The sequence below is a fragment of the Hippocampus guttulatus genome, chromosome 5 (assembly GCF_054856545.1).
Source record: "Hippocampus guttulatus isolate MCC_2025c chromosome 5, RoL_Hgut_1.0, whole genome shotgun sequence".
In the NCBI taxonomy this organism is placed as follows: domain Eukaryota; kingdom Metazoa; phylum Chordata; class Actinopteri; order Syngnathiformes; family Syngnathidae; genus Hippocampus; species Hippocampus guttulatus.
In genome coordinates, this window is record NC_141265.1 from 244,050 (window position 1) to 267,634 (window position 23,585).

The following is a 23,585-nucleotide window of genomic DNA, read 5'->3' on the forward strand; positions in this document are numbered from 1 at the left end:
AACTTAAAGGCTCCTCAAATTAAGTCGCTGATTTTTCGCTACTTTTCTCTTTCTCTCTCTCTCCCACACACACTCACACACACACACACGAGTATCTCTATATATTTTAAACGCGCGCACCCCCCCCCCCCCACACACACTTGTTTTACTGAACATTGTTTCATGAAAACTGAAAAGTAGATATAGCCACTGATTTGTTTGCTTTATTGTTGGAATCTGATTTATGACTAGCAGAACTGGGATATGTTTACGCCACACTTGTTTGGTCAAATTTTGCAAGTCAAGTGTTTAGTGAGTTGACAACTGAATTCATAGTTCATTTGCCTTTATTTTGGCATACACCTAACCGATAAACCTAAAATATAAATCTCCAATAAATCTGACATTGTCCTGATGATTGCTTGTATTTGTTGAAATATATATATATATATATATATATATATATACACACACACAGAGTGAACCAAATACCGTGGCGGCAAATCCATCTCTGGCCAAGTCAAAGCTCGCTTGTCTTTTCCCCACTGATCAGCAGTTAAAAACACTTTGCTCAAGGAAATTAAAAATGTTATTTTCACTTTATGCACCAACATCACAAACGAAACTTTAAAAAACAAAGGATACGCATGCTCGGTCAGGTTTTCAAACAATCTGCTCTGGCAGGCTTTCTTTATTTTTTTTTTCATCTGGCATGGCAATGATTTTCATGAAAATGTCGACCAGTTTTAATTCTGCAGAATGTTGAAATTTAATGATACACACACATATATATATATATTATAAATAGACAGGAAGAGGACCTTTGGCATCTTAAAAATAACACTTGCATTTTTGGAAATCAGTCGGCCTCAACGGAAAGCTCGTATCCACGATCGACAGGAAAGATAAAACGGCGCTTCTGCAAAGCCGCAGGCCGCGAGCCGGCTCGCGATCCCCGGTTTGCCCACCGGCGCATTCAAAGCGTCCCGTCCTGACACAGGCCTTCATTTGAATATCCGGGCTCAGTTCACAAAAGCAATTTGATCTTTGATCTTGACTTCCCCTGCCGGGGCCCGACTGGCCTTTTCTTATGGGGAAGCGGATGTAAATGCGAGCCAAATCAAGCGAGCCGAGTGACCTCGCGGCCCGCCGCGCGCCGTTCGGCCTCGGCGAGCCAGGAAAAGGCTCGGCCGCAGTCATTTGGCAGTGAAAGGCCGAGCGGTTGCGGCGCGGCGGTCACCTTGAAAAAGGCTCCGGCGGACGAGTCGGCGGCGTGCCACTTGATTTCAATCCCGAGCCTGTTCAAAGCCCGCCTCGGTCACAAAGGCCCAAATTCGGCCCCCCCTCGCCTTTTCATGCCGTTCCACCGAATAGGGATGAAGCGCTTGAGCTCTAAATCCCGACAGCGTTTCGGACGTGAGGATGACCAGAGAGGGGCACTTGGCCGCGACCTGGATCCCCTTCGGTCATCGTCCTCGTTCGCTGTCCGTCCTCGTCCTTGTAAAGCGCTTCCGTCCCGGCACCCCCCCCCCCTCCCCCCCCGAAAAAAACCCCCATCCGTGCGTGACGCCGCGGGAGAGAGGCACGGGGGCAATGAATACCCTACAGAGGAGACCGCACTTCCTTTGCTCCATCCATTGGTGTCGCATTGCCCATCCCGTTTTGAACGGCGCCTTCTGCGACAACCGCAAGCGAGCGTCATCGCAGACAAACATTCGGACGACATGTACGACGACGCCTCGTCCTCGGAGATGGATCCCCGAGCAACAACTCACCGGATGAATACAAAACTGCGGCTTTTGATCGCACGATGTTATCCCGACTGGGTTTTCTGATCTTATTTGCCAAATTTCTTCGAATAGTAAAGCCGCGTACGATACGGCGGACGGGTTGAAATCTCGCTCAACAATTGTCTGCTCCGGACTTCAAAAGAAAAAGGAAGAATATGCGCGAATGCCGAGGGAAGGCCGCTTTCGCATCTTCATCCGACGCCGCTTTTTTTTTCCCGTCGGGTCAAAGAGCAGGAAAAGCGTTTGAGCTGACAATTGATCTTAATGCGCCGAAGCGTGGCCGCGACGCATCTGTTCGCATCCGTCACGAGCCGAAGCTCCCCGAGCACGTCGGTGAGTGGAAACAGATGATTCGTCGCAACACGCCTCGGCGTGCCATCCGAGAAGTACGAGTACAGGTACGGAGAGGAAAAAAAAAGTCGAGTCAGGCTCTGAAATGTACTTGAGGACAAAAATAACAATGAATTTGGACTTTGAATTGTATGGACGGAACCTATTTTGGCAAGGTGACGCAATGCAAAGACCTTTTATACAAAAAAATGCTCCATTATCTTACGAGAACAAGAAAATCCTGCTTACCTACGCAATGTTTGGCCGCATTTTTCAGGGGGGGGGGGGGGGCGGGGGGGACTTTTCCTTCGTGAGTCCCTGAAAAACTTGATTTGTGTTTTTTTGCATCATATATAAGTAGTGCTGTGGTGCAAAGGAACGATGTTGAAGTGAGTTGGGTGGCTTCCGGTTGCGCGTTGCGGCAGTTAAAGGCACTTCTGAACCCGTTTCAATTCGGAATGGACCTTTGCCGTGATCTCCCAGTTCAGACGGAGATTTTCTGCCGGCACAAGATGCACGCGGGCCCGTCGCCTCTTTGGGCCCTCATCGTTCATGCGCCGCCAATGGACATTCCTCCACGTCGCCTTCCCGTTTCTTGGTTTTTCATTTTCTAAGCTCTCCGCGCCATCGCTTTCGGTGTCGATATGTTTGACCTTGCGACGAGGGTAACGCCGCCGGCGCTTTTATTTTGAAGGGTGTAGGAAAGGACCGTGTCATAAATCGCGAAGCGCTGACGTAAATAAGCGCTCGGAGGTGGAGCCGACTCCGATGCGCGGGGAAGAAAGGCGCCCGACGGTAAAAATGGACGAAACTCAAGGTGAGAAGTCAAACGCCGAAGGAATCTTTGGCGCCTGCTTGAGAAGGCGCCGTATTTCGTGTTGGAGTGTTCAATGACTTTGGCTCGTGTTGGCGGCCGTTATGATTCGCTCTTTTGAAAACCAGCGTGGGCTTCACCCACGACGGAGCGCGAGTGCGCTTTCCAAATATGTAGCGACGCGAAAGTAGCGCGGGCTTTGCTCCCAATCCGCGTTTTCTGCACGGCTCGTTTGATTTTGTGGTCCCAACGGAAGCAAAAGTTTTCGTAAATGTCCGATGTCGATTGCGAAGGCTACCAAACGCAACGGTTTGCGTTGGGCGTTGGGCGAAAGGATGCGCACAGCCCACCGTTGGAGTTCTTATTTTGTATTGCGGCTCTCGCGGCGCGTTCACCCCGTCCGTCGGCGGGGCCTCCTTCGATTCGACCGGGGAGGACGCCGAGGCAAGGCGGCGTTTACGCCGAAGGGCGGCGGAAAAAAAAGGAAGGAAGGCCCAAAATCGACAGATCTCCCGCAAAGCGTCCCGAGTGGAAGAACGGGAACGAGGCGGTTGCGCTTTTGTTACTTGCCGCCTCTCGCAAATTGCCATTTTGTGTGGGAACGCGCCGACCATATGACTTGCAGATGGAGCCCCGCGCGCCAGCTTCCCCACCCCGCCTGCGCGGACGAGTCCGAGATGAAGCGTCCTTAACGGCTCGCAGATGCCGGATGCGTCCGTGCGCGGGGGGCAGGTATCCGCTGCGACGAGCCCGAAACACATGCGCCTTCGAAATGGCGGAAGCCCACTCGCCACTTGCGCGTTTTATGCGCTTCGGTCCCATTCCAGGCAAAGACGCGACTCAATCGGAAAGTCTGCGCGCCGGTTGCGCAGAGGGCAGTAGGGGCGGTGGGCACCGTTTGGCAAATCTTGAGCGGCCGGCTTCGGGAATGTCCTGATCCGCTGTGGGCCTTTTTTTTTTTCTTTCCTCGTCGCTCAATGGGCCACTTGCCATTGAAAGCTGTGAAGAGCAACAAACGCCCCAAAAAGGCTGACCCAAAGACACTACGGATGTCAAACCCCGAGGTTCCACCGGATGGCGCAATTAGCACTGCAGAATGGAGCCCCCCCCCCCCGGTCGTCGATGCGCCCCGTTCAATGACCGTGAAGGGCACTTCTTTTTGTCACTTTTGCAAGAAGGCGACGGTTCTCACGCGTGTTGAGAGAGAGCAGGCCCAAAACGAGTTCCTGGAGCGGAATCATCTTTCGCTCTCTGTTGACAGTCAACAAATGCGCTTTTTTCCCCCCCTCCAAACTGACAAACTTGCCATTTCACAAGACACGTGACGAATAATGCCCAAAGCGCTACATTCGAAAATCGAGCTTTCTGGAGGCGGAAACTCCATTTCAAACAAACCACCCCCCCCCACTTCCTGTTTCACTCCTCTTTCAAAGTGACGGCGTCCAAGCGGAACGACGTCCGACGTAAGCCAGGGTAGAAAGCTCAATGGCGGGAGGGCGCCGCCACGGAGGAGCGGCGAGTCGACGGGGTCGGGCCGCGTTTTGACTCGCTCGCTAGCGACGCGCCTCCGATGCGTCGCCGTCGATCCGGGCGCCGAGTAACCGTTCCGCGTCCCGCTCGCCCCCGCGGCTCAAAGGGCCCCGGCGTTTTACGATCCCCTCTCAAAGCGCGACGCCACTTAAAAGAAACGGCGGCTAAACAAACACTACTGGAACACGCCGCGCCGGACGAGCGCCGCCCCCGCTTTTCTCTCTGGTACGGAGCGGCTAATCCCCGAAAGCCCGGCCCGTGACGAATGGCGGCATTTAGCAAGAAACGGGCTCCGGTTTCAGCGCCCCCGACGCCGAATGAGCCGCGGGGATCGGGGCGGCTTTCGCTCTCGCTTTGGCGCGGGCGATAATGAAACGTGTCAGAGAAGCATGCGGCCGGGCCTTTTTCTGCAACGGCCGCGCCGAGAGAGGAAAAAAAAGGAGGGCGGGGGGCGGGCGGACGTCGCGACGGCTGTTTTTCTCGCGGGGCGAGGTCGCGCGTCCGTACGCGAGTCGCCGGCGTCGGGGCCCGCGTCAACCCGCCGGGCCGGGCTCCGCTCGGCTCGAAAAACAAGGACTCGATCGGGCGAGCGTCTCGCCGTCGGCTCTTGCTGCGATTTGCCGCTGGCTCGTTGGGGGGAAACAAAACACCGCTCCAGATTTTCCACCGCCACTGAAGATAGGGCGGCGCCCGCACCGTTGTGTCGTTTTTTTTTTTCCCCCTTTGCTCATGGCTTTTATTTTTCAACTCGCATTTTTCAGTTTTTCTCCTCATATTTGTTCTTTTAGCCGATGTTTTCATCATCGTTTTTTTTCCCCATCTGATCATTTGAGTGGGGGGTTTTTTTTCATTTTTTTTTTATAATTATGCATTTCTTGAAATAGTTTTTTGGGGGGGTTCTGCATTTTTTTTGTCTATTAGATTTTTTTCAAATATTTTGTCGTGTCTCCAATTTAATTTTTCATAACCAATGATTTGTGGATCTAGTTTGCGTTGCGTTTTGTATTTTTCCAATACGTGTGTCGTGAATTAGGCGTCTCATATTCTTGAATCTTTTTCTTCCTTTCTTATGAGTGATTTTTGTTGTTGTCGTCCTTGCGGCCGTCGTATGATACGGGGATATCTTCCATGTTGTCCGCGTCACCTTTTAGGAAATAGACCGAATGGGGAATTTCAACGACGTCCGAGCGTCCGTACAAAAGGAAAGAAAGAAAAGAAAAAAAGCCAGTTTGGAAGAGGACGGGCCAGGGAGGCCTCAGGGCTCGGAAGTAGCTCCGGCGAGACGCCGCTTTGGATGTTGGAAGGCCATGATATTGCAAATGACAAATTCCATAGGAGTAGTTGTTTTGCCGTTCCGCGGGAAGAAACCCCCCCCAAAAAATCTGCGTTTTCTGCATGGCTCGTTTTATTTCATTTTTTTTCAAGCAAACATTATTCACCGGAACGATGCCAAATATAAGGCGGGTGCGGTGTCCAGACGTAGCAGAAAATAAAGGAAAACAAAGAACCGGGAAGTCGAAAACATCAAGCGACTCTTGGTCGGCCGCCATGTTTTTTCATCCGATTTTTTTGGGGTGGGGGTTAGGTGCGCCACGTGAAAATTTGGGCCGGTCGGATGCCGCCGGTTTGGGGCGCGGTTGCGCAAATGATGTCATTTTTGCCGCACCGAGCGTAAAACGGGCGTGACGGCGTCCGAGGCGGAAAAGCGCGGCGGAAAGTCTTTGATTGGATTTCGAGGAGCGACTGGAAGCGCGCCGCACGTCTCTATTAGGAGGATGTCATCGCTTCCTTTTTCACGCCGGCGTGTCGGGTTACGGGCGACGAAGCGCTCGGCGTGGTGGTGAGGTGGGGGGGGGGGGGGGGGGGGCGAGCAAGCCAGCCGCAGAGGTGAAGCCATTAGCGGCAACTCTATCCTCCGTCTTGATTTGTCGTTGCTGGAGAAAGGAAACGGTGGGCACGGAGCTCTGCCAAACGGGCCAAGCATAACATTTGCTCAGGGGGGGCCTTTTCAGGGCGACCTCCCCGTGAACTAACGACTCGACCCCTGATCTACGCGGCTACACTTCTGGGGAAGCCTCGTTGGGCTCTTTTCTTACGGCCCGAATGATGTCCACCTGCTTCCCGTTAAGTCGCGGCGGAAAAAAAACATCTTGTGCCCACGTGGGGTTTTTTTCTTCAACGGTCCGTCCTTTCTCGGATCCGCTTCTCCTTTGGGCGCTCGGCGGGGTACGCCCTCACCCGGTGGCCGGCCCGAGACGAGCCGCTCCTCGGGACAATTTGGAGCCTTCCGTGCACCTGCGGCGGCCCCGAAACTCAATTGGACTTTTGCATCCCGCTCGAGCGAGCTCGCGCCGACTGCTACCGCGACGCCTGGAGAATCACTTGAGCGGAAGCTTCTCAAATCAAAAGTCGCCAGCGTTCCTTTGCCGTGATCTCCAAGCAAATGATCGTCGGTCACGTTCAACACGCGTCTCGACGGGACGCTTCGCGTCCGCTCTTGTTGTCGTTTTGGAGCTTTTCGCCGGGGTGATTTGGAAAGGGGATGGCGCGGTGGTGTTACGAAACGGGCGGCCTGGGCGTGCCTCGTGATTTGGCAAGCGAGCGCCGACGAACATCAAACATTCCGCCGCCGCCGCTTGTTTGAGGGCAAACGGCGCTCCAAAGAAAAAGCCTTATTGCATAAACATCGGCCAAAGTCGTTTCAATTCGATGACCGAAACGCGCGTTGACAAGCGCGGGTGCGTCGTCCGCTTCATCCGAATAAGCGCCGAGCCCGTTTTCGACTCTACGACACACACACACACACACACACACACAGAAGCGGATCCGCGTGGAAGTCAAAGTGAAGGAATGAGGCGCTGTGAAATCCGACTCATCGGCGGGACAGTATGCGAGAACGGGGGAGACGTTGCCTGTTCCGGCACGCTTTTGGTTTTTGGGCCAAAGAAAGCCGTCCGTCACGCACGCGGCCGTCCCGAGGCTGCTTTTGTGCATATCGAGCGGCAAAAGGGGCCCGAGTAGGAACGGTCGCCGGCCTCCCCTCGGATGAGGGATTTGATTCCGCTTTGAAATGAATGCCCGTGTGGCCCGACATTTTGAAAGGAAGGACGATTTGAAAAGTGGAAACCCTCACAAGAATCTCTGGAAGCGAGAGGAACAAAAAAAAAAAATAATAATAATCTTGAATGCCACCGTTGAAAAACTACGTGGAGGTGATCAAATCAAGTTCTTTTCGTTCAGTTCGACGAGAAGCCGAAGGAGCCCGATTGCGCATGGCCGGGCCTTCGGACACGCCGTTGCCGTTTTGCGCGCCCCCGCAAAGACGTGAGCGCCCTCGACACGGCCAAAGCCGCGTCTTGCGCCATTTGTCCCGCGCGTGAGTCGCCGCGTGGGGACTCGGCGTCCAAAGCGTTTGAGAACGGGCCGAGAGCCATGAGGCCGGGCGCCGCCGTTCGCCGGCGAGCGCGACCGCCTCACGATGCGCGACGTGAAGACGTGTTCCCCCCGCGCCCCCCGAAAGAAGTCCAAACTTTTCTAGCTTTGACATCCAAAGGCAATTTTCCGGGTTGTCTACGGTGCCAGCAGCAGGTGAGCGCGAGGGGGTCGGCGCCCGGTCAACAACTGGGAGACATCACAAGTGTTTTCCCTCAAGCGGAGGTGTCGTTTCACGCTCTGGAATCTTCCGTCTGACAGCGGACGATTGATTTGCCTCCGCCGCGCGCCGGCCGGCACCTGTATCGCATTTACGCCCTTTTGCCGCTCCTTCGCGCGACGCGCTTGCCGCTTCTTCTCACTCGCGACCCGCCGGCGGGAAAACGCTCGCCGGCACATTTTGCCAGACCAAAAGACGCAGTTGGCTTCAAAAAAAACAAAAACAAAAAAAGACAGAGGCGCATTGTTTTTGTCGGACGGCGGCAATCTGGATCATGTGTAAAAAAAAAAAAAAAAATAGGTCAGTTGGGATGTTTTTGAGACAAAAAAAAAACGTGGGTGGCACGCCCACCTGTGCAGAGGTCATGGGTTTGATTCCGGGCCTTGGGCTTCCCTCTGTGCCTGCGTGGCTTTTCTCCGGGTACTTTGTTTTCCTCCCGCATTCCAAAAACATACTCGGCGGGATGACCGGACACCTGAAATTGCGCCTTGGTGTGAGTGCGAATGTTTGCTTATCCACGTGTGCCCCGCAATGGGCCGGCAACCGGTTCAGGGTGCTGCGACCACCCCCGAAGAAAAGCGGCTCTCATCGCGAATAAGCGGAAAGCCAAACGCAATTCGGAAAAAAAACCCCCAAAACGATCCAACCCTTCAAAAAGCTTTTTTCCCCCCTTTTGTCCAAATAGATATGAAATGACACACCCAAATAAAAGCATGAGTCAACTCCCTGAAATGTTACAGCTCATAACAACACGCATTTGATGATGAAAACACCATTTTCTCAACGTTTCCATTCTGTTTCAGTCATTTTCACGATTTCTTCAGCTTAATACGAAATAGTAGAATGTCAACTTTTTTCCTTTTTTTTTTTTCTCGAATGCATCCGAGGCAATTCGTGGTCGGCGGTTCTGGACATTGACCTTTTGTTCCACTTCCCGCTAAATTCAAGCGTCATTATCCATTTTTAGAAACCCGTGAAGATGTCATCTTTTTTTTTTTTTTTCTGACATTCGGCGGCTCCATTACGAGGAGGACCGACATCCGCCGAGGCCCGAGAAATGGCCCCTGTCGTCCAAAGCCGTAAACGTCGGCCGACGCGAGTTGTAAATGAGCCGCGTGCGCACGTCTCGCGCCGCCTGATGCGACCTTTGCTTCGGCGGCTTTCTTTTCGCCCCCGTCGGCCCAAAAACAAACGACAAGATGCAAATGCGAAGCGGCAGGGGTTGCGAAAGTACTCCCGCTCTTGACTTAACTCGAAGCACGGATACATTTGTGACAAAAGCAGGCGCGCGCCTCACCGTGCGCGTGCGTGTGTGCGCGTATAGAGAGAGAGATGTTGATATATCCGTCCATCCATCCTTGATGCGATGCGCTTCTCCTCGGGGGAGGGTGGCGGGCGCGCCGTCGCCTCCGCCGCGCGTCTTGACCGACCGCCATCCGCGCTCACAATCGCACCGAGGTACCATTTAGAGCATTCGACCGTGCGCGTTTTTAGAACGTGCGGGAGCAAACCGGAGTACTGTACCCGGAGAAAAGCCACGCCGGCACGGGGAGAACACGCCAACTCGCGCTCGGCCGTCGGGCGGCTTGCCGCCAGTCGGAAACGGCCGTTCTCAAATCAAGTACGAGACTTAAGGAGAGCGGGCGGAGAATGTTTGGCGTTACCTGCGTGAAGGGGCTCCTCTTCCCCGAGATTCGCTTTTACAAGCCAGAAATTGGATATTTCATATTTCATTCTGCTTTGTGGACGTCAGTGCACATGCGAGCGGCCAAGCCCCCGCCCGTCCCCTCCCCCCACAAGCACCTCCTTTCATAGCCCCCCACCCCTCTCCCCCACCGCAACTAATCGCTGGGCGGAGAAGAAATGAAAGGAATATCGGGGCCGTTTCATGGGAATTGGCTGCCCAGCGCTAGCGGAATTAGCCCCCTTACCGCGCAAAGCATAACTTCATGCCGCGCATCGCCGTGACAACGTAAGGTCACGGGGGGCAGAGGTTTCATCAGCTCCCACGCCTCATCTTTTTTTCTGTAAATTCTTACTTGATGTCATTAGCGCAGCAGTGGCAAACGTTTTTTCGTAGGTTTTGATGCCATGAAGAAAAATTAAGTGGGGGGCGGGGGGGTTCCTTGGTAATTCCAGCAGTTTCAGCATGCGATTCTACTCATATGTAAAATGTTATAAAAATGGTGTTCTGACATCATTCATGCATTTTTTTTTTGAAAGTACTATATTCTCACCCAATTCCATCACTTTTGCGATCAGATGGTGCTAAAATACAGCCGAAAAGATGCTTCTTCGGTTTTGACCGTGTCATCTTGGTTGCGCGGGAGAAAGGTGTTGCGCTTGTTGTCTTTGGTGTTGTTGTGTGGCGCGCTCGTTGACCTCACAAAGCTGTGTACGCAATTGCCAAGGAAAAACAAACAAACACGCGCGCTATCTCTTAAGCAGACGTCCGGCCCGACCGCCCAAATGCGGCCCCAAATTGGCTTCCCCGCCCCCCCGGCTTTTCTCCTCGCGCTCCATCCGGTTGAAAATATGACGGCGGGATTTCTCGGAAAGGCGGCCACCGTCCCGACCGGCCGCAAGGTAAAATTGAAGTGAGGCCGGCGGTGCGGCGCGCGCGTGTTTGTACCGCACACGCGACTCGCCCCTCGTGGTTCCGGCGTACGGTCCGGCGACAAACGCCGGCGCGGCGGAAACAATCGGAGCGGCCGGAGTGTCGCGGCCCGGCCGGCTCGCGCCGTCCGTCCCCGCCGTTCTACCCGCCTCCTTTTCAGCCGCGACGATTTGTCTTTCCGAATACAGAGTAGCGCCTCCACATCCCGGTTCAAAGTGTTCTGCGGCTTAAAACCCTCGAATGCCACAATTGTTGTTTTGTTTTGTTTTGCGGGAGGGAAAATTGTACCGCTCCGCCCTCGCCACATCCCCGCCGCGGCGACGCGGACAGACGGACTTGTTCCATGAGCACGCCCGTCGATGTTTCTTGCCATTTTTACACATAAAAACACGGACATAAAATAGAACACAAACCCTAAGCTAGCACGCTAAGGTCCGCGAGCTAATGTGTAGGTTAAAAGACAATCGTTAGCAAATATTTGTAACGTCTTTCAAAGTTTCGATTCAATTACTCAATGAATGACTTCATTGATTAATACGATTGTAAATACCCACGGCATTCAAACGTGCAGACCGCGCTTGGCTCAGAACACCAAGCGGCCCATCCGAACGACGCTAAACGGCAAGTGTCTCGCGCGACGACGTTCGCTTTGCCTTTGAAAATAACATCAACTTACTTGACGAACTGAAGCGGCTCCGTAAGTTTGGAAACAAAAAAACAACGACCGATGCCGTTCAACTTGAAATCGCTCTCTCGCTTCTATTCGATGGACGTTGCGCTGCTCCTTCGCCCGCCGCACATACGGACATACGGATAGAATGATCAGTTTGCGGTAAACCGCGTTTGTTGGTTCTATGGGGAGGATAGAGAAACTATGCCCGCGAGTGTCATTATGAACCCTTCCGGTGGTCTCCGAGAGCCACCTGGCCGGGTGGAAACATTAAAAAGGACCTTTGGGCGCCCGACTCGGGTCAAGGGCATATTTCCGCGATGCCTATTAAAGGTGAACGTCCACACTTCTCGTCTCGGAGTCCAAATACACGTGGAAATGTGCGAGCGTCTTGCCGAGGCTTGTCAAAGAGGAAAAAGGGGCCCGTGATGATTCATGGACGCAAATTGTTTTCCTGACCGAGCACCTTTCATCGACGCGGGCGAGGCATTTTTAGTTTTTGCCCAGTCAAAGACAGCCCCTTGTATAGATTCTTTTTTTTTTTTCAGCCTGTTCCGATTTAATCCAGGTGGGTTGTAATATTTGTAATATGTGGACGCGGAGCCGGGTTGTAATATTTGTAATATGTGGACGCGCCGCCGCCGGCGACGCCGTCGCGTGCTGTCACGGGCTCGGTGTTATCACAACAAGTCACAGTTGTAACAAAAAACACTTTTGCCTCCGCACACCGTTTCCGGGAACAAATCCGGCCAAGGCGTTTTGCGCGCAGGTGAGCGCAAAATCCGCACGGCCTACTCAAAGCCGGTGAGGAAAGTCACCGCCGGATGAATGTTTCTTCATAGGAATGAGTTGTACGATCAAACTAATGGCGTTGGATGCACCTATTTTGAAAGCCTAACTAAGCCGGGCACCCTAATTGGAGAAAGCCCGAGTGGACTTTGAGGCTACTTTGTCGCCGTTTTGAGCCCGCGCAACCGTCGGCTTTTGGTCGGCTCCTTTTTTTCTTCCCCGATGTTTGTTTTGTTGCCGCTGGGCCGATTTTTTGGCCGTATTTCCCATATGGTGGAAAATGAGCGCAATTGAGCTGGCGAGTCAAGTGTGGGTGCGGCGCTCCCCGTCGGGGCGGGAATCTCTTCAAGTGGGACCATGTGATCTACCGAACTCATCTTGTTCTCGGAGAGGCCTCAAGTGTCCGGCCACGCCCCCCCCCCCCCCCACCTCCCTCCACCTCCGTCCTTCATCCTTCCAAGAGCCCACATGTGCCCAATATATCAGCCGCCGGACCCCCGCCCCACCCCCCTCACCCCCTTTTGTTTATTATCTCCTCGGATAAGCATGTGGAATCCCCATCTTCCACTCTTTTACAAGCTCGCAGCAGCCGGCCCGGTCGCGCGCGCGCGCGCACACACACACACACACACACGATACCTCCGATGTAACAATGAAAGAGGCACGCGAGATTTTGCGCGTTTCCGCTGGCGCGCAGATGTGCGACTTCAAACGGGCCAACATCTTATTGCCATGTGTCAGCGTTGTAAAAGAAGAGCAAAAGACTCCAAAGGCAGCTCATAAATATCCGCGCGACACAAAATACATTGGGTCCAAATAGAGTCTTTGCATTTTGGTTCTTTGCCCGGACAGCTGGGCACCCCCCCGCCGCCGGGGGGTGCGCCGGCAGGCGAAAGCGAGCGCGATCGGACCAAACCGTCGTCTCGCTCTGATGCGCGATGGGGATGACGGTGAGTGGGGCCATCGTTGGCGTTCTCCCTCCCTCTTGTCAAATTGGGTGCAACCGACGGGAGCGATGACGTCAGAGTCGCACTTGGCGCGCTCTTGCGCATTGATGGCTATCCATATAGAATATACAATCGCAGATGCTCACAAGACGCGGATTGTCGCGTTTGAATGCGTTTTCCATTTTATGCAAAGTAAAACGGATAGAAAGATGGCATGCGAGCGAGCCGTGAGTGATGAGGAAGAAAATCCGTAAAAAAAAAATCAAATCCATACGTGGAAAACAGTTTTTGCCGCGCGGGCCTCGCTCCGAGGTCCGAGCCGCTGCCAAGCTCTTCTTCTTCTTCTTCTCCTGGCCTGAAAGTGCCGCCGATGAAGCTCATCCGCGCAAGGCGCTCACCCGGGCTTAACGTCTCGATCGGGACGTTGTTGATTCTGAGCTTTATTACTTGCGGACAGGAGGCGTAAGCTGCGAGACAAGATGACTTATTAGTATCGTCGGCGCGGCGGTTGGAAAGGCCGCGCCGCGCATGGAAAAGACGCACGCGCGCCGTCGGGCCGAGGACGGTGGGAAAAAGCAAAGCGTCGGGCCAAAAGGTTGCAGCCTTGGGACGGCGCGTCGCTTAAATCTTGCGTGACATTTATGTGGGCGCGTGCGACCGCGCTTTTTCCAAAGGTCTTTTCGCTCCGCCTCGTCCTCTGCCTTCGCCTCGGTTTTCCATTTTTTTTTTCTTTTCTTTGTTTCAACAAAACAATAAAAACACAACACCGACCAGACGAGGACGCTCACGATCGATCGCGACTCGTCCCGGACTCAAAAGCGCCTTCTTAGGTCAAGATCTTCACAACGGGCGGCGGCCAGAGTGCCGCGATATCTTTGCCGGTCTCGCCTCGGACTCAAATAATCGGGCTCGAAATCCAGATTTGGGTCGGCCGGACGTCAGCGCGACGCGGAGCGAAATGAAACGAATGGAAACAAAAACCTTGCGGTGAACGCAATCAAATACAAACGTGAGCGCCGGGCCAAACTAACTCCGCCCGACGGGTGAAAATGGCCTCGACCGTTCACGAAAGCCAATCGAGGCACTCGAAAACCTATTCGAACCAAATTCAGGATGACAAATTCAAGTCAAGACCGGAATGAAAAATTCCAAACTCGCCTGACGCGAGCGAGCTAAAAGCATGCGCTCCAACGCCAACTTTTCACGGGTGCAAAGATTGTCTTTTGTTTTTCTCTCCGATGGTACATTCTGATCGCTTGCCCTTTGGCACCGACCCCAAAAATCAATCAATCAATAAATAAAAGCCAACCTTATGAAAGTCGTTTGCGAAACGTTTCGATGCGCGTGCGTCGCCTTTGGCGGAGGGGTCGACCTCGCCAACATGGCCGCCAAAACCCAACCGGGCAACGTGAGGGCTGCGACGGTAATTGGCCAATAAAAGAAACGGAGGCCACGTTCATCGCGGACACGCTTGAGGACGAGCGACGTCGCTAAACGAACGCTTCCATCCGGTCTGGCGCCCGCCCGAGCGCGTGCGCGCGTCACGTGATCGATTGGAACGCCCCTCCGAGCGCTTCGCTTCTTGGATCGAAACAAACCTCCCAAAAATCCAGCGGCGCCGCGCCGGGAAAGGGAAACGCATGCGCTCTTTTTAGCGCCACGCGCGCTCGGCTTTCCTCGTCGCTCGGGTCGCGGGCGTCTGGCCTGGCGGTCCTCATTTATGAGGTTATTCTTGGCCGCCCGCGACTCATACCGCAACCAATCCTGACGTGATGTAAGAAGGGCTCCGGTTCGGCCCATTAAAAGCGCTAACGTGAAAAGAATGTGTGCTTTTTTTTTTCTTTTTCTCAAATGGGGACTTTTACGATTTCCTTTGACTTTTGGGATTTTATTTGGCTTTGCGACGGACCGACCGCGGTTCCCCGCTCAATTCCCGCCTCGCTCGATCTTCTCTTCGACGCGTCCGCTTTACACGTGTCAAGTTTTGGCTCCCCCCCCCCCCCTTCTTCTTCCCTGGCAGGTTTAAAGAGCGCACATGTTTTCTGGTTTTCCCATCATGCACCCCGTCGCCAGGGCAACGCTTGAATGTGAGCGCAAACCATCAGAGCGACGCTGCATTCCGGGTGAGCGTTTCACGACATGTCCTTGTTTGTTTGTTTTGTTTGCTTCCCCCCCCCCCCCCCCAAACGATTTCATGGAAAGGGAGGCTCTCCGGAATCTTTTGCGCGCCTACTTCCGTGTTCAGCCACGCATGAAGACGTTTTCAGTTGACATGGAATAATTCGCAGCGTCTGAAAAGAAACAAATGGGATTTCGATGGCTCAAACAAGAACGGTCAAGTGTTTATTCCCCCCAGTGAAAACAAAAAGAGCGGACCCGTTGGTTTCGACAGCTTTTTGTCATAAAAATGACCGGACGGCGTTGAACTATTCTCGATGTTTCTTTTTTATAGTTGTCGGATACGAACGTTCAAATGTCATATTCGACTCCGATTTTTCAATCGATATTTTCTTAACGTGCGACATTCCTAAAAAGGCTGCCTTTCATCTTTTGCAATTCAAGCGGCGAGAAGCTGGCGCGCGCACACTTCAAACGGGCCGAGCGCCGAGCCAGTTAAAACGCGGCGCGTTGATGGCACAACACGCACATTAGCGCCGGCCTTGTTGCCACAACAGGCGCAAAGTTGCACAGTGGCAACAGCTTGTTTTTCAGGCGGCGGCAAGGTTAAAAGCCGCGGGGCCACGTCCGCCGCCTTTCGGGTGGCGGCGAGTCCCGCTCGGGCAGAAGGGGGCGGCTCAAGTGGCTCGGCTCCGCCGCATCGGACTCGAAGCCGACGGCTCGCCGCTCCGGTCCCCGAAGCCCCTTGAAGTTGGCGACCTGGAATTTGCCCGTTTGCGGCCGCAAAAAGGCGTCGGAAAGTCGAGCCGCTCGGTGGAAAGTCGCCGCGGCCGACGTCTGCCATCCGCGGTCGGGGGCGGCCGCGCGGGGACATTTCCGGCGTAGCCGTCCGCATCGTCGGCAGACCCGCAAAACAAAACCGACAAAAGTCTCGGCAAAGCCGCGGCGCCCGCCCGCCGTTTGTGGCCGGAAGCCGCCTCGGGAGTCCGTCTCGCCATTTCCGAGGGGGGGTGACGCGAACGGGTCGGGAAGCGAGCCGGGGGATGGCGGCTAGCGCTAGCTCAGAGCCAAAGAAGAAGCTAAATTTAGCCGGCGCGCTTGTTGCCATTGACGCCGGCGGCCTCTCGCGGGCCTATGCAAAGACGCCCCCCCCCCCCCCCCCCACTTTGAACTTTGGCACGTCGTCCGTTGACTCAAGTTAGCGTGGGCCGGCCAGGTGCGGCGGCCATTTATCAGCGCGTTAGGAAAATGACGGCTCACGCGGCGGCGGTCGCCGCGGTCGGGCGGCGGCAGCTGCGAGCGCGGCGACCTCTAAAAAAAGAGCGCCGAATGGCGGGCAAAAGACAACAAACCGGGCAGCAATAACACACAAAGGCTTTTTTCCATAGCATTTACATGACGCTTTAGACTGGCAAATCGGCTTGAAAACGGCAGGTGGACACCGCCGAATAAAAATAGCCCGGAGAGAGTCGAGCCAATCCGGACTGGCTTGACTCCTCAACATTGCGTTTGCCCGTTGTCATGACGATGGAACTCAAATAGCCACCTGATGAATTGATGACACGGGGGGAGCGTGTTCTTTTTTTTTTTTTCACGACCGATGAATGTGAGCATCTTAGGCCAAAAGGGCACCGGCGGCGTCTACTTGTGCCCGCAGAGACGAAAAACAAAAAAAATAAAGAGTTGACCTCCCGCCCCTCCTTGTCCCGCTTCTGGTTACAGCTTGTCACCGGCACGCCGAAAACCCGCCCGGTTTTTCACGAACCGCCGCGTAATCAACTCCCAATCCGTCCCGGCAGACACGGGTCCCGTCGCCGCGGCGGTGGCCGCGAGCCTCCGCAGCGGTCGGGAGACGCCCCGCGCGCAGCGCACGCACTATTATGACGGCGGAAGCTAACGGAGCGCGACGCGGTCGGCAGGAGCGTGAGCTTCTCTTGAACGGCCACCGCTTTAGCCGCGGCGGCGCCCCCCCACTCCCGTTGGACACGCCAATACGGCGCGGGGACGTGAGAAGACCCGACTCTTGAGCAGATGAGCCATGCGTCCCGGGGGGGGTTCTTGGTTTGGCTTTGACTTGCAGGCGCCGACGTCAGATAGAAAAAAAAAAAAAAGGAGTTTTGTTGTTGTTTGTTCATTGCCGCTCTCAGTTGTGGTTTCCTGCCAGAGTAAAGCCACGGCAAATAGAATTGGAGGCGGCGGACTTTGAGCAATGCCAGAGCGCCGCCGGGCTAATGCCCACGTAGGCCGCGGATAGCGAGCGGCCGTGATGCGGATCCTTTCTCCCACCCGGTCGCCTCGCCCGTGCCGCCGACTCCTTTTCTACCGTCGGTTGCCAGCTCGGGACTCGGCGACATCGACGACAAGGATGGCGCGCCGGTGACCTTTCGCCGTGTTTTCTCTGCGAGACGAGAGCCGCCAAAGCTGAGATTCTCAGCTCGCGTTTCCTGGTGGGTGCGTGTGTGTGTGTTTTGGGTTTGTCTGCCCCCCCCCCCCCCCCCCGCCATCATCCCAGCACGAAGGAAAGTCACTCAAGTCTGGAAATGGCAAACGCCGCCTGTGTGCACACAAACAAAAAGTGACGCCGTGAACAACGGCAACTGCGGAGAAGCCGAAGCCGAAGCCGGCGCTGTTCGGTCAGCGATGGCGCCTTGCTGACGCGCTCAATCTCACCCCCTCTGACGACGCGCTCTCACGTACTTCAGCAGATCGTTATCTGTGGCCGTTTAGTGCACACAAAGCTTGCCTGACACGCACGCGCGGGGCCGTGTTTACACAACAGCACCCGTGCGAAAACGCGCTTGACGTCCAAATGCGGCTCGGGCGTCCGGGCTTGGCCCCAAGTTGGCCGCGCGCGTGCCGGGACAGGAGTCGGCCAAGAAACGGCGCCGCGCAACCCAGGCGGCGCCGCGCCATCGGCGCCCTTTCGCTCGCGATCCAACGGGAGAGCTCGGCCCGCCTTCCTTCCGACGCCGGCTCGCTTTTCAGCCCGCCGACATCCCCGCGACGGAGGCCGGGCGTGCTTTGACGCGGTCGGGGCCCAGATGACCCGAGCCCCCGAGCCCCACGGCCACCCTCGACACGTTCCGATTCCCGCTCATGGAAAAAGAATCTTCGAGGGCCCCGTTCCGTGGCCTTTCACGCTTCAAACAATAAATGTGGCAATTACGGGCTGAAGATCGGACTGGAGTATTCGTCGCCCCCAAACGACTTTTTGCCCGGCCCCCATCTGAACGATAGCGCACTTTTTTTTTTTTTTTTTTCCAGTCTGGCCACATGATGGAAACTTGTCGGTGGATTGAACGTAACGTTCTATCACGCGCTTGTGCGGTGTGGAAGCCCTCCCTCCAAAAAACAAAAACATCTTGGACACGCCCCTGTCAAATAATGGCGCAAAGAAAAATGGATTGGCGATTCTTGATTTCATAAAGAGTGTTTTTGTTGTGTTTGTTTTGGAAATGGTGTTAGTTGTTTGCCTTTTTTTTTTTTTTGCTGCCAAGCTCGCAGAAAGGGCTCATATTCGGTGAGGTGTGCTTTGGGCCAACAGGTGGCACTGTAGGGCTCCCCCTGCAGTTGCACACCTGTTGGTCATTATGTAATTATGAGTCGGACTCCTGCCCGATCGCTCGGTGTCGGCTCATCGGTGCCGTTTGCTCTTGGCTACTGTCGTGTTTCTTTGCTGCAATCAGCTTTGTTTCAGTCATGTTTTGGTTGCTGTTATGTTTTATCTTCAGTCATTGGACTTTGTTGGTTTTGGATTTCGTTTTCTCTACGTTGAATACAATTCGTCAAGTACGCTCCTCCCTCCCGCCTGCTTTTTGGGGTCCACCACCACCTTGCATACGTGACAAAAACAATCAATCTTTCCCTTTGCCATCGTCCCCCCCGTCAGAGAAGGGAAAAGTGATTTGGCCCTCATGGGAAAAAAGTTTGAGGAGCCCTGCTTTGGCTTTCCTTTTGATGGCCCTTTTCCCTCATCTTGGAATGTGTTTTCGTGTGGCAACCAAAATGTTGCCTCGCGACATCACGACCAATTGCTCAGGCACCAGATTTGACTTGAAAATGTCTCTGACCTTCACTATTTTTTTTTTCTCTCGTCATTGCTCAACCTTCACCAGCAGGCTCGCCCGCGCGGGCGAGGCAGCGAAAACTGAAAGGGGAGCGTTGCTGCTCATTTTGGGTTACGCGTCGGGCTAGCGCGCCTGCTTCAAGTTTGAAGGAACCCTGGCAAACGTGGCAGTGACCCAAAAAGGCCATGATGGAGACTTTTTTTGGGGGGGGGGGGGGGGGGGGGGCTCTTCTCACGATGGAGCCGGCTCCTCGGTGGAACTGGGGCTGCATTTTCAAAGATTGGCCTTTCGTATTTCAGAAACGAAAAAAATAAAATGGCTGCTTTGACCGAAGACGACCGACTTCCTTGGGCATGAACTGCGACACGTTGTAGGCAAACGTTTATTGACATGAAGAAAACTTTGGACCGTGGGCACGGGCGCAAGCGACACCGGACAGAGCGACGACCGCAGGAAAGAAAGTCTTCTTTGCGGACACGTTGGCATGGAGGGAAGCCCTGCCAAAGATGGCCATCTTTGGCAGATGGGCCCTCGCACAGAATCGCAAGAGCTCAGGGGCCCAAAACTGCCCGCTTCAAAGAAGACAAGAGGACGAGCTCGTTCGGCCTTGCGTAGAGATCTTTCTTTTTGCCGATTCGGTCGTCGCGTCGCAGAATCGGAGCTCGTGAAGTCACACGGAGCGAGTCGGAGGTTTCTCGCGCCCCCCGCGCAAATTTCCACTTCAATGAAAGGCTCGACTCATGGCGGGTCTGTTCAAAATGGCCTCCACCGAGAAGGACAGGGACTCGCCGGCGGCCATCTTGGCCCCTCCCGGCTCGGACGGAAAGTCCTCGGCGCGCCCGTCGGCCGTTTTGCCGTCCCGGCCGGAGCTTTCCCGCAGCTTGCGCGCCGCCTCCTGCAGGAGCTCCTTACAGTACGGCGCCGCCCCGCCGCCCCCGTCGCCCAGCGAGTGTTGGAGGAGCGAGCGGAAGCCGGAGTCGACGTCGAGCGAGAGCTTGGCCGGGAAGGCGTGTCCGAAGCGCCTCTTGGGCGGGTAGAAAGCGGAGTTCTCCCTCGCGCCGGCGCTTGCGGGCGCCGACCTCAGCGGGTCCCGCGACGAGGCCGCGTCCTCCCGCGGCGGCCGGCCCCCGGCCGGCGCGGCGCCGGGCTCGGTGTTCTCGCCGGCCGCGGCGTTGAAGAGGCACCGGCGGTAGAGCAGGGCGTCGCCCAGGTTGGCGGCGGCGCCGGGCCACACCACGAAGCCCCCTCGCGGGTAGTGCCGGTAGGCGGCGCCGGACGGGACCAACTCGCCGTTGTCGCCGGCCGCCGGGTACGGCGCCGGCGCGTCCGGGCGGGCGGGGCCCGGGCACAGCTCGGCGGCGGGCGAGTACGCCGACTTGTAGGCGTCGCAGTGGACGACGCGGCGCGCCGCCCGGTCGGCGAAGAGCCGCGGCGACGCCCGGCCGCTCTCCAGAAGCTCGCGCTCCAGCATGATGCTCTCCAGCTCCTTGTCGGCGAAGGCCCGCCTCTTGCGCATGCGGTCGCTCAGCGGCGGAGGCAGCGACGGGCCGGCGGCCAGGAAGGGCTCGGACGGCAACGGGCGGAAACCTGCCCGTCGGGGAACAGCGAAAGGTCAGGGGCCGCCATCGCCATGCGGCGCGTGCGTCGAGCTTCCCGGTCCGCGGCCGTCCGACCAAAACCCGATCGCAAAGGAGCAAAGGGCGGCCGCTTGGACCGGCATCATCTGGGAGGGGCGGGGGGGGGGGGGGGGGGGGCGCATTTTGCCACCTGCCGTCCACCGAAAACGGGGCGCTCCCCCTGAGCCACCGGGAGGTCACGTTTGGTCGACGGCAAGCGGCAAAATGGCCGCCGGCTGAGACGGGCCAACGCGGCCGGCCGCCCAACTCGTATTGCACAAAGGCGACATGAGTGCGAACGGCGTGTTTCGAGCGGAGGAGCAGATTACTGTCAAGAACTGACTTCCCCTTCAAAGCCCCAAAGACTTTTTTTTTTTTTTTTACCTTCCAGGATGCTTTTGGCCAGCAGAGTTGATGGACGAACATGTCTCTGATAGATGGGCCTCCTCTCGGCCGCAACTTGTTTCCCAGACAGGCCTTTTTTGTCCTGAAAAAAAAAAAAGACATGAGGTCATGCGCAAAGAAAATGCCGTCGTCTCGCATCAAGTCCGAACCGCCGTCCACGTCTTTGTCTCGCAAACGATCCGGCGGACGTTTGGTTCACTTATTCTGAGGGCGCGTCGATCCAAACGAAATAGGACATCAACATCTTTCATGTCTGAAATAGTCGGCGGTGTCAAAATCGTTTGGTCGGATTAAAACAGATTTCATTCCCGCTTATTAAATCGGGTCATTTGAAAATTTTGCATCGCTAAATCAGTTGAAGCGTCCGTTACATTTCAACTGTTTAGCACCCACCAAAGGGAAAAAAGAAAATGACTCACCGCGTTGAAAGCTAAAAAAAACTCATTTAAGGATTGACCCCCCCCCCCCCACACACACACACACACAATGGGCCGAAATGTGAGCAGGAGAATCTCATCGACGAGAAGATGGCCAAAGACGTTCTCGACATTGTTGCAGTCTGCGAGTTTGAAGAAAAGAAAAAAGGCCAAATCAATTCGAAAGCGGCCCACAAAACGAAGACATAAAGTGGCAGTAAATGTTTGGGGAAAACACGGATCTCATCGCTGACTTTTGAAGGTTTCTTTCAAGCGGTGCGGATGTTTTGGAAAGAGCTTGGGATGCTCGCGAGTGGAGAAAGCGCGCCCGGTCAACGGCACCGAAGCGAGTCGGGCGGCCTCTCACCTCGGTGGCCTGCTGGCGGCGCAGCGCCACCTGCGCGGCCATGACCCGCTGGCGCTCCACCACCAGCAGGCAGTTGGCGCACTGGCAGTCCCTCCAGCGGCAGAAGCGCTTGTGGCCCTTGAGGCACGACACCACGCCGTGGTTGCGGCACCGCGCGCACTTGGGCGTGCGGCTCAGCTTGCGCCGCTGCTCGCCGGGGCTCAGGCCTGCGGGGAGGCCCGGCCGGGCGGCCCCGGCGGCGGCGGCGTCGCGGGCCTCCCCGCCGTCGCCGCCGCCGCCGCCGTTGTCTTCCACGTCGTCGCCGTCGCCGTCGTCGTCGCCCTCCTCCTCCGCTCGCTCGTCCACGCTCTCCACGTCGATCTCGAACTCGCAACCCTCGGTCATGTCGGCGAGCGCCCTGAGCCTAAAAAAAAAACACGCGCGTTGCTTTTTGGGTGCCGCGTCGAGCGTCGCCCGCACGCATGACCGCAAACTTGACTCGTCGCTTTTCCCATTGGAAGTTCAAAACCGGACGAAGTCGTATTCTGCACCTTTTGACATTTTCAAACGGACCTACTGCAACCAGGTCACGGTCAAATAGATATTTTTCCCCTTTCCATTCAGGTTCACGCCCTCCCCCCTCCACAAAAAAAAACCGAAAGGAAATTCAATATAGGTCCGAGTCGGCCTATTTTCACGGCCTTGTTTGATAGATGGCGAGATCCCATGACAGCATTTTCTGTCTGCCATGTTGACAAAATATGCACGTGCGGCAGCAAGAGATCGTCTTGCAAAAAAAAAAAAAAAAAAATCCCCAACGTATTTCTGAAGCCACGAATTATGATGCGTACTGCATGAATTCCCCAAAAATAATTCTGTCAAAAATACAAAATTCTAAACCGGACTGGACTTGAAAAGTGGTTTAAAATGTTCTTAAAAAATTCAGATTGTAGGAACGGATAATTAAACGGACGTGTTTCTAAACGTACAGGTTTCGAATCCGGACTAGATGACTAAACGATGTAAAATAACAAGACCTGTCAAGTGCAGAAACTCTTCATGGGGAAGCCGAAAAGAAAAACTTCCAAGACAGACGACGCCGGGTCCTCGGTTCATCCAAACCAAGTGGCGCGCACGCATGAAGGTGTACGCGCGGTTCGGCGGCCGTTGCGACGAGGACTAAACGTTTACCTCCTCTCCGAGCCTTCTCCGGCCCGCCGGAAAGTTGCGAGCGCCCAATTAGCCGTGAGCGGACACCGTGCGAGCGTGCGCCTTCGCGAGCCGGCCGAGCGGAGTTGGCCGTCGCCGAGCCCGCTCCCGGCAACTCCTCTGCCGACGCCGCGCCCACGCCGCGCCGATTGGCTGCCTTCTCGAGCAAATTCACACAAAGCGACCAACGGGGAGGCGCCGAGCTTCCGGCCTGGTCAAATCCGCTCGGTGACGCTCGACCGAAGTTGAGGTGAGAATTTAACAGCGGTCCAGTTGTCGTTTGAAGTTGA

General features: G+C 55.3%; 1 protein-coding gene and 1 long non-coding RNA gene across 4 annotated transcripts in view; one reads left to right on the forward strand and one right to left on the reverse strand.

Annotated features, from left to right (window-relative positions):
* Positions 1-23,585, forward strand: part of LOC147204456 (uncharacterized) — a 32,372-nt gene that overhangs the window by 1,311 nt on the left and 7,476 nt on the right. For both annotated transcript variants that reach the window (XR_015101011.1, XR_015101012.1), the window contains exon 2: positions 15,139-15,241. This is a non-coding gene — a long non-coding RNA (uncharacterized LOC147204456). The remainder of the gene's footprint in view (positions 1-15,138; positions 15,242-23,585) is intronic.
* dmrt2a (doublesex and mab-3 related transcription factor 2a) lies at positions 19,672-23,445 on the reverse strand. Of its 2 annotated transcripts, none has more exons than XM_086112234.1 (4): positions 23,278-23,445; positions 22,108-22,510; positions 21,304-21,406; positions 19,672-20,890 (listed from the first exon to the last, which is right to left on the reverse strand). In XM_086112234.1, the coding sequence occupies exons 2-4, from the start codon at positions 22,489-22,491 to the stop codon at positions 20,025-20,027; spliced, it is 1,353 nt and encodes a 450-aa protein (XP_085968360.1). In that variant the 5' UTR covers positions 22,492-22,510; positions 23,278-23,445; the 3' UTR covers positions 19,672-20,024. The 2 variants fall into 2 exon arrangements, with proteins under 2 accessions (XP_085968360.1, XP_085968361.1); XM_086112235.1 differs by lacking the exon at positions 23,278-23,445 and adding an exon at positions 23,124-23,265.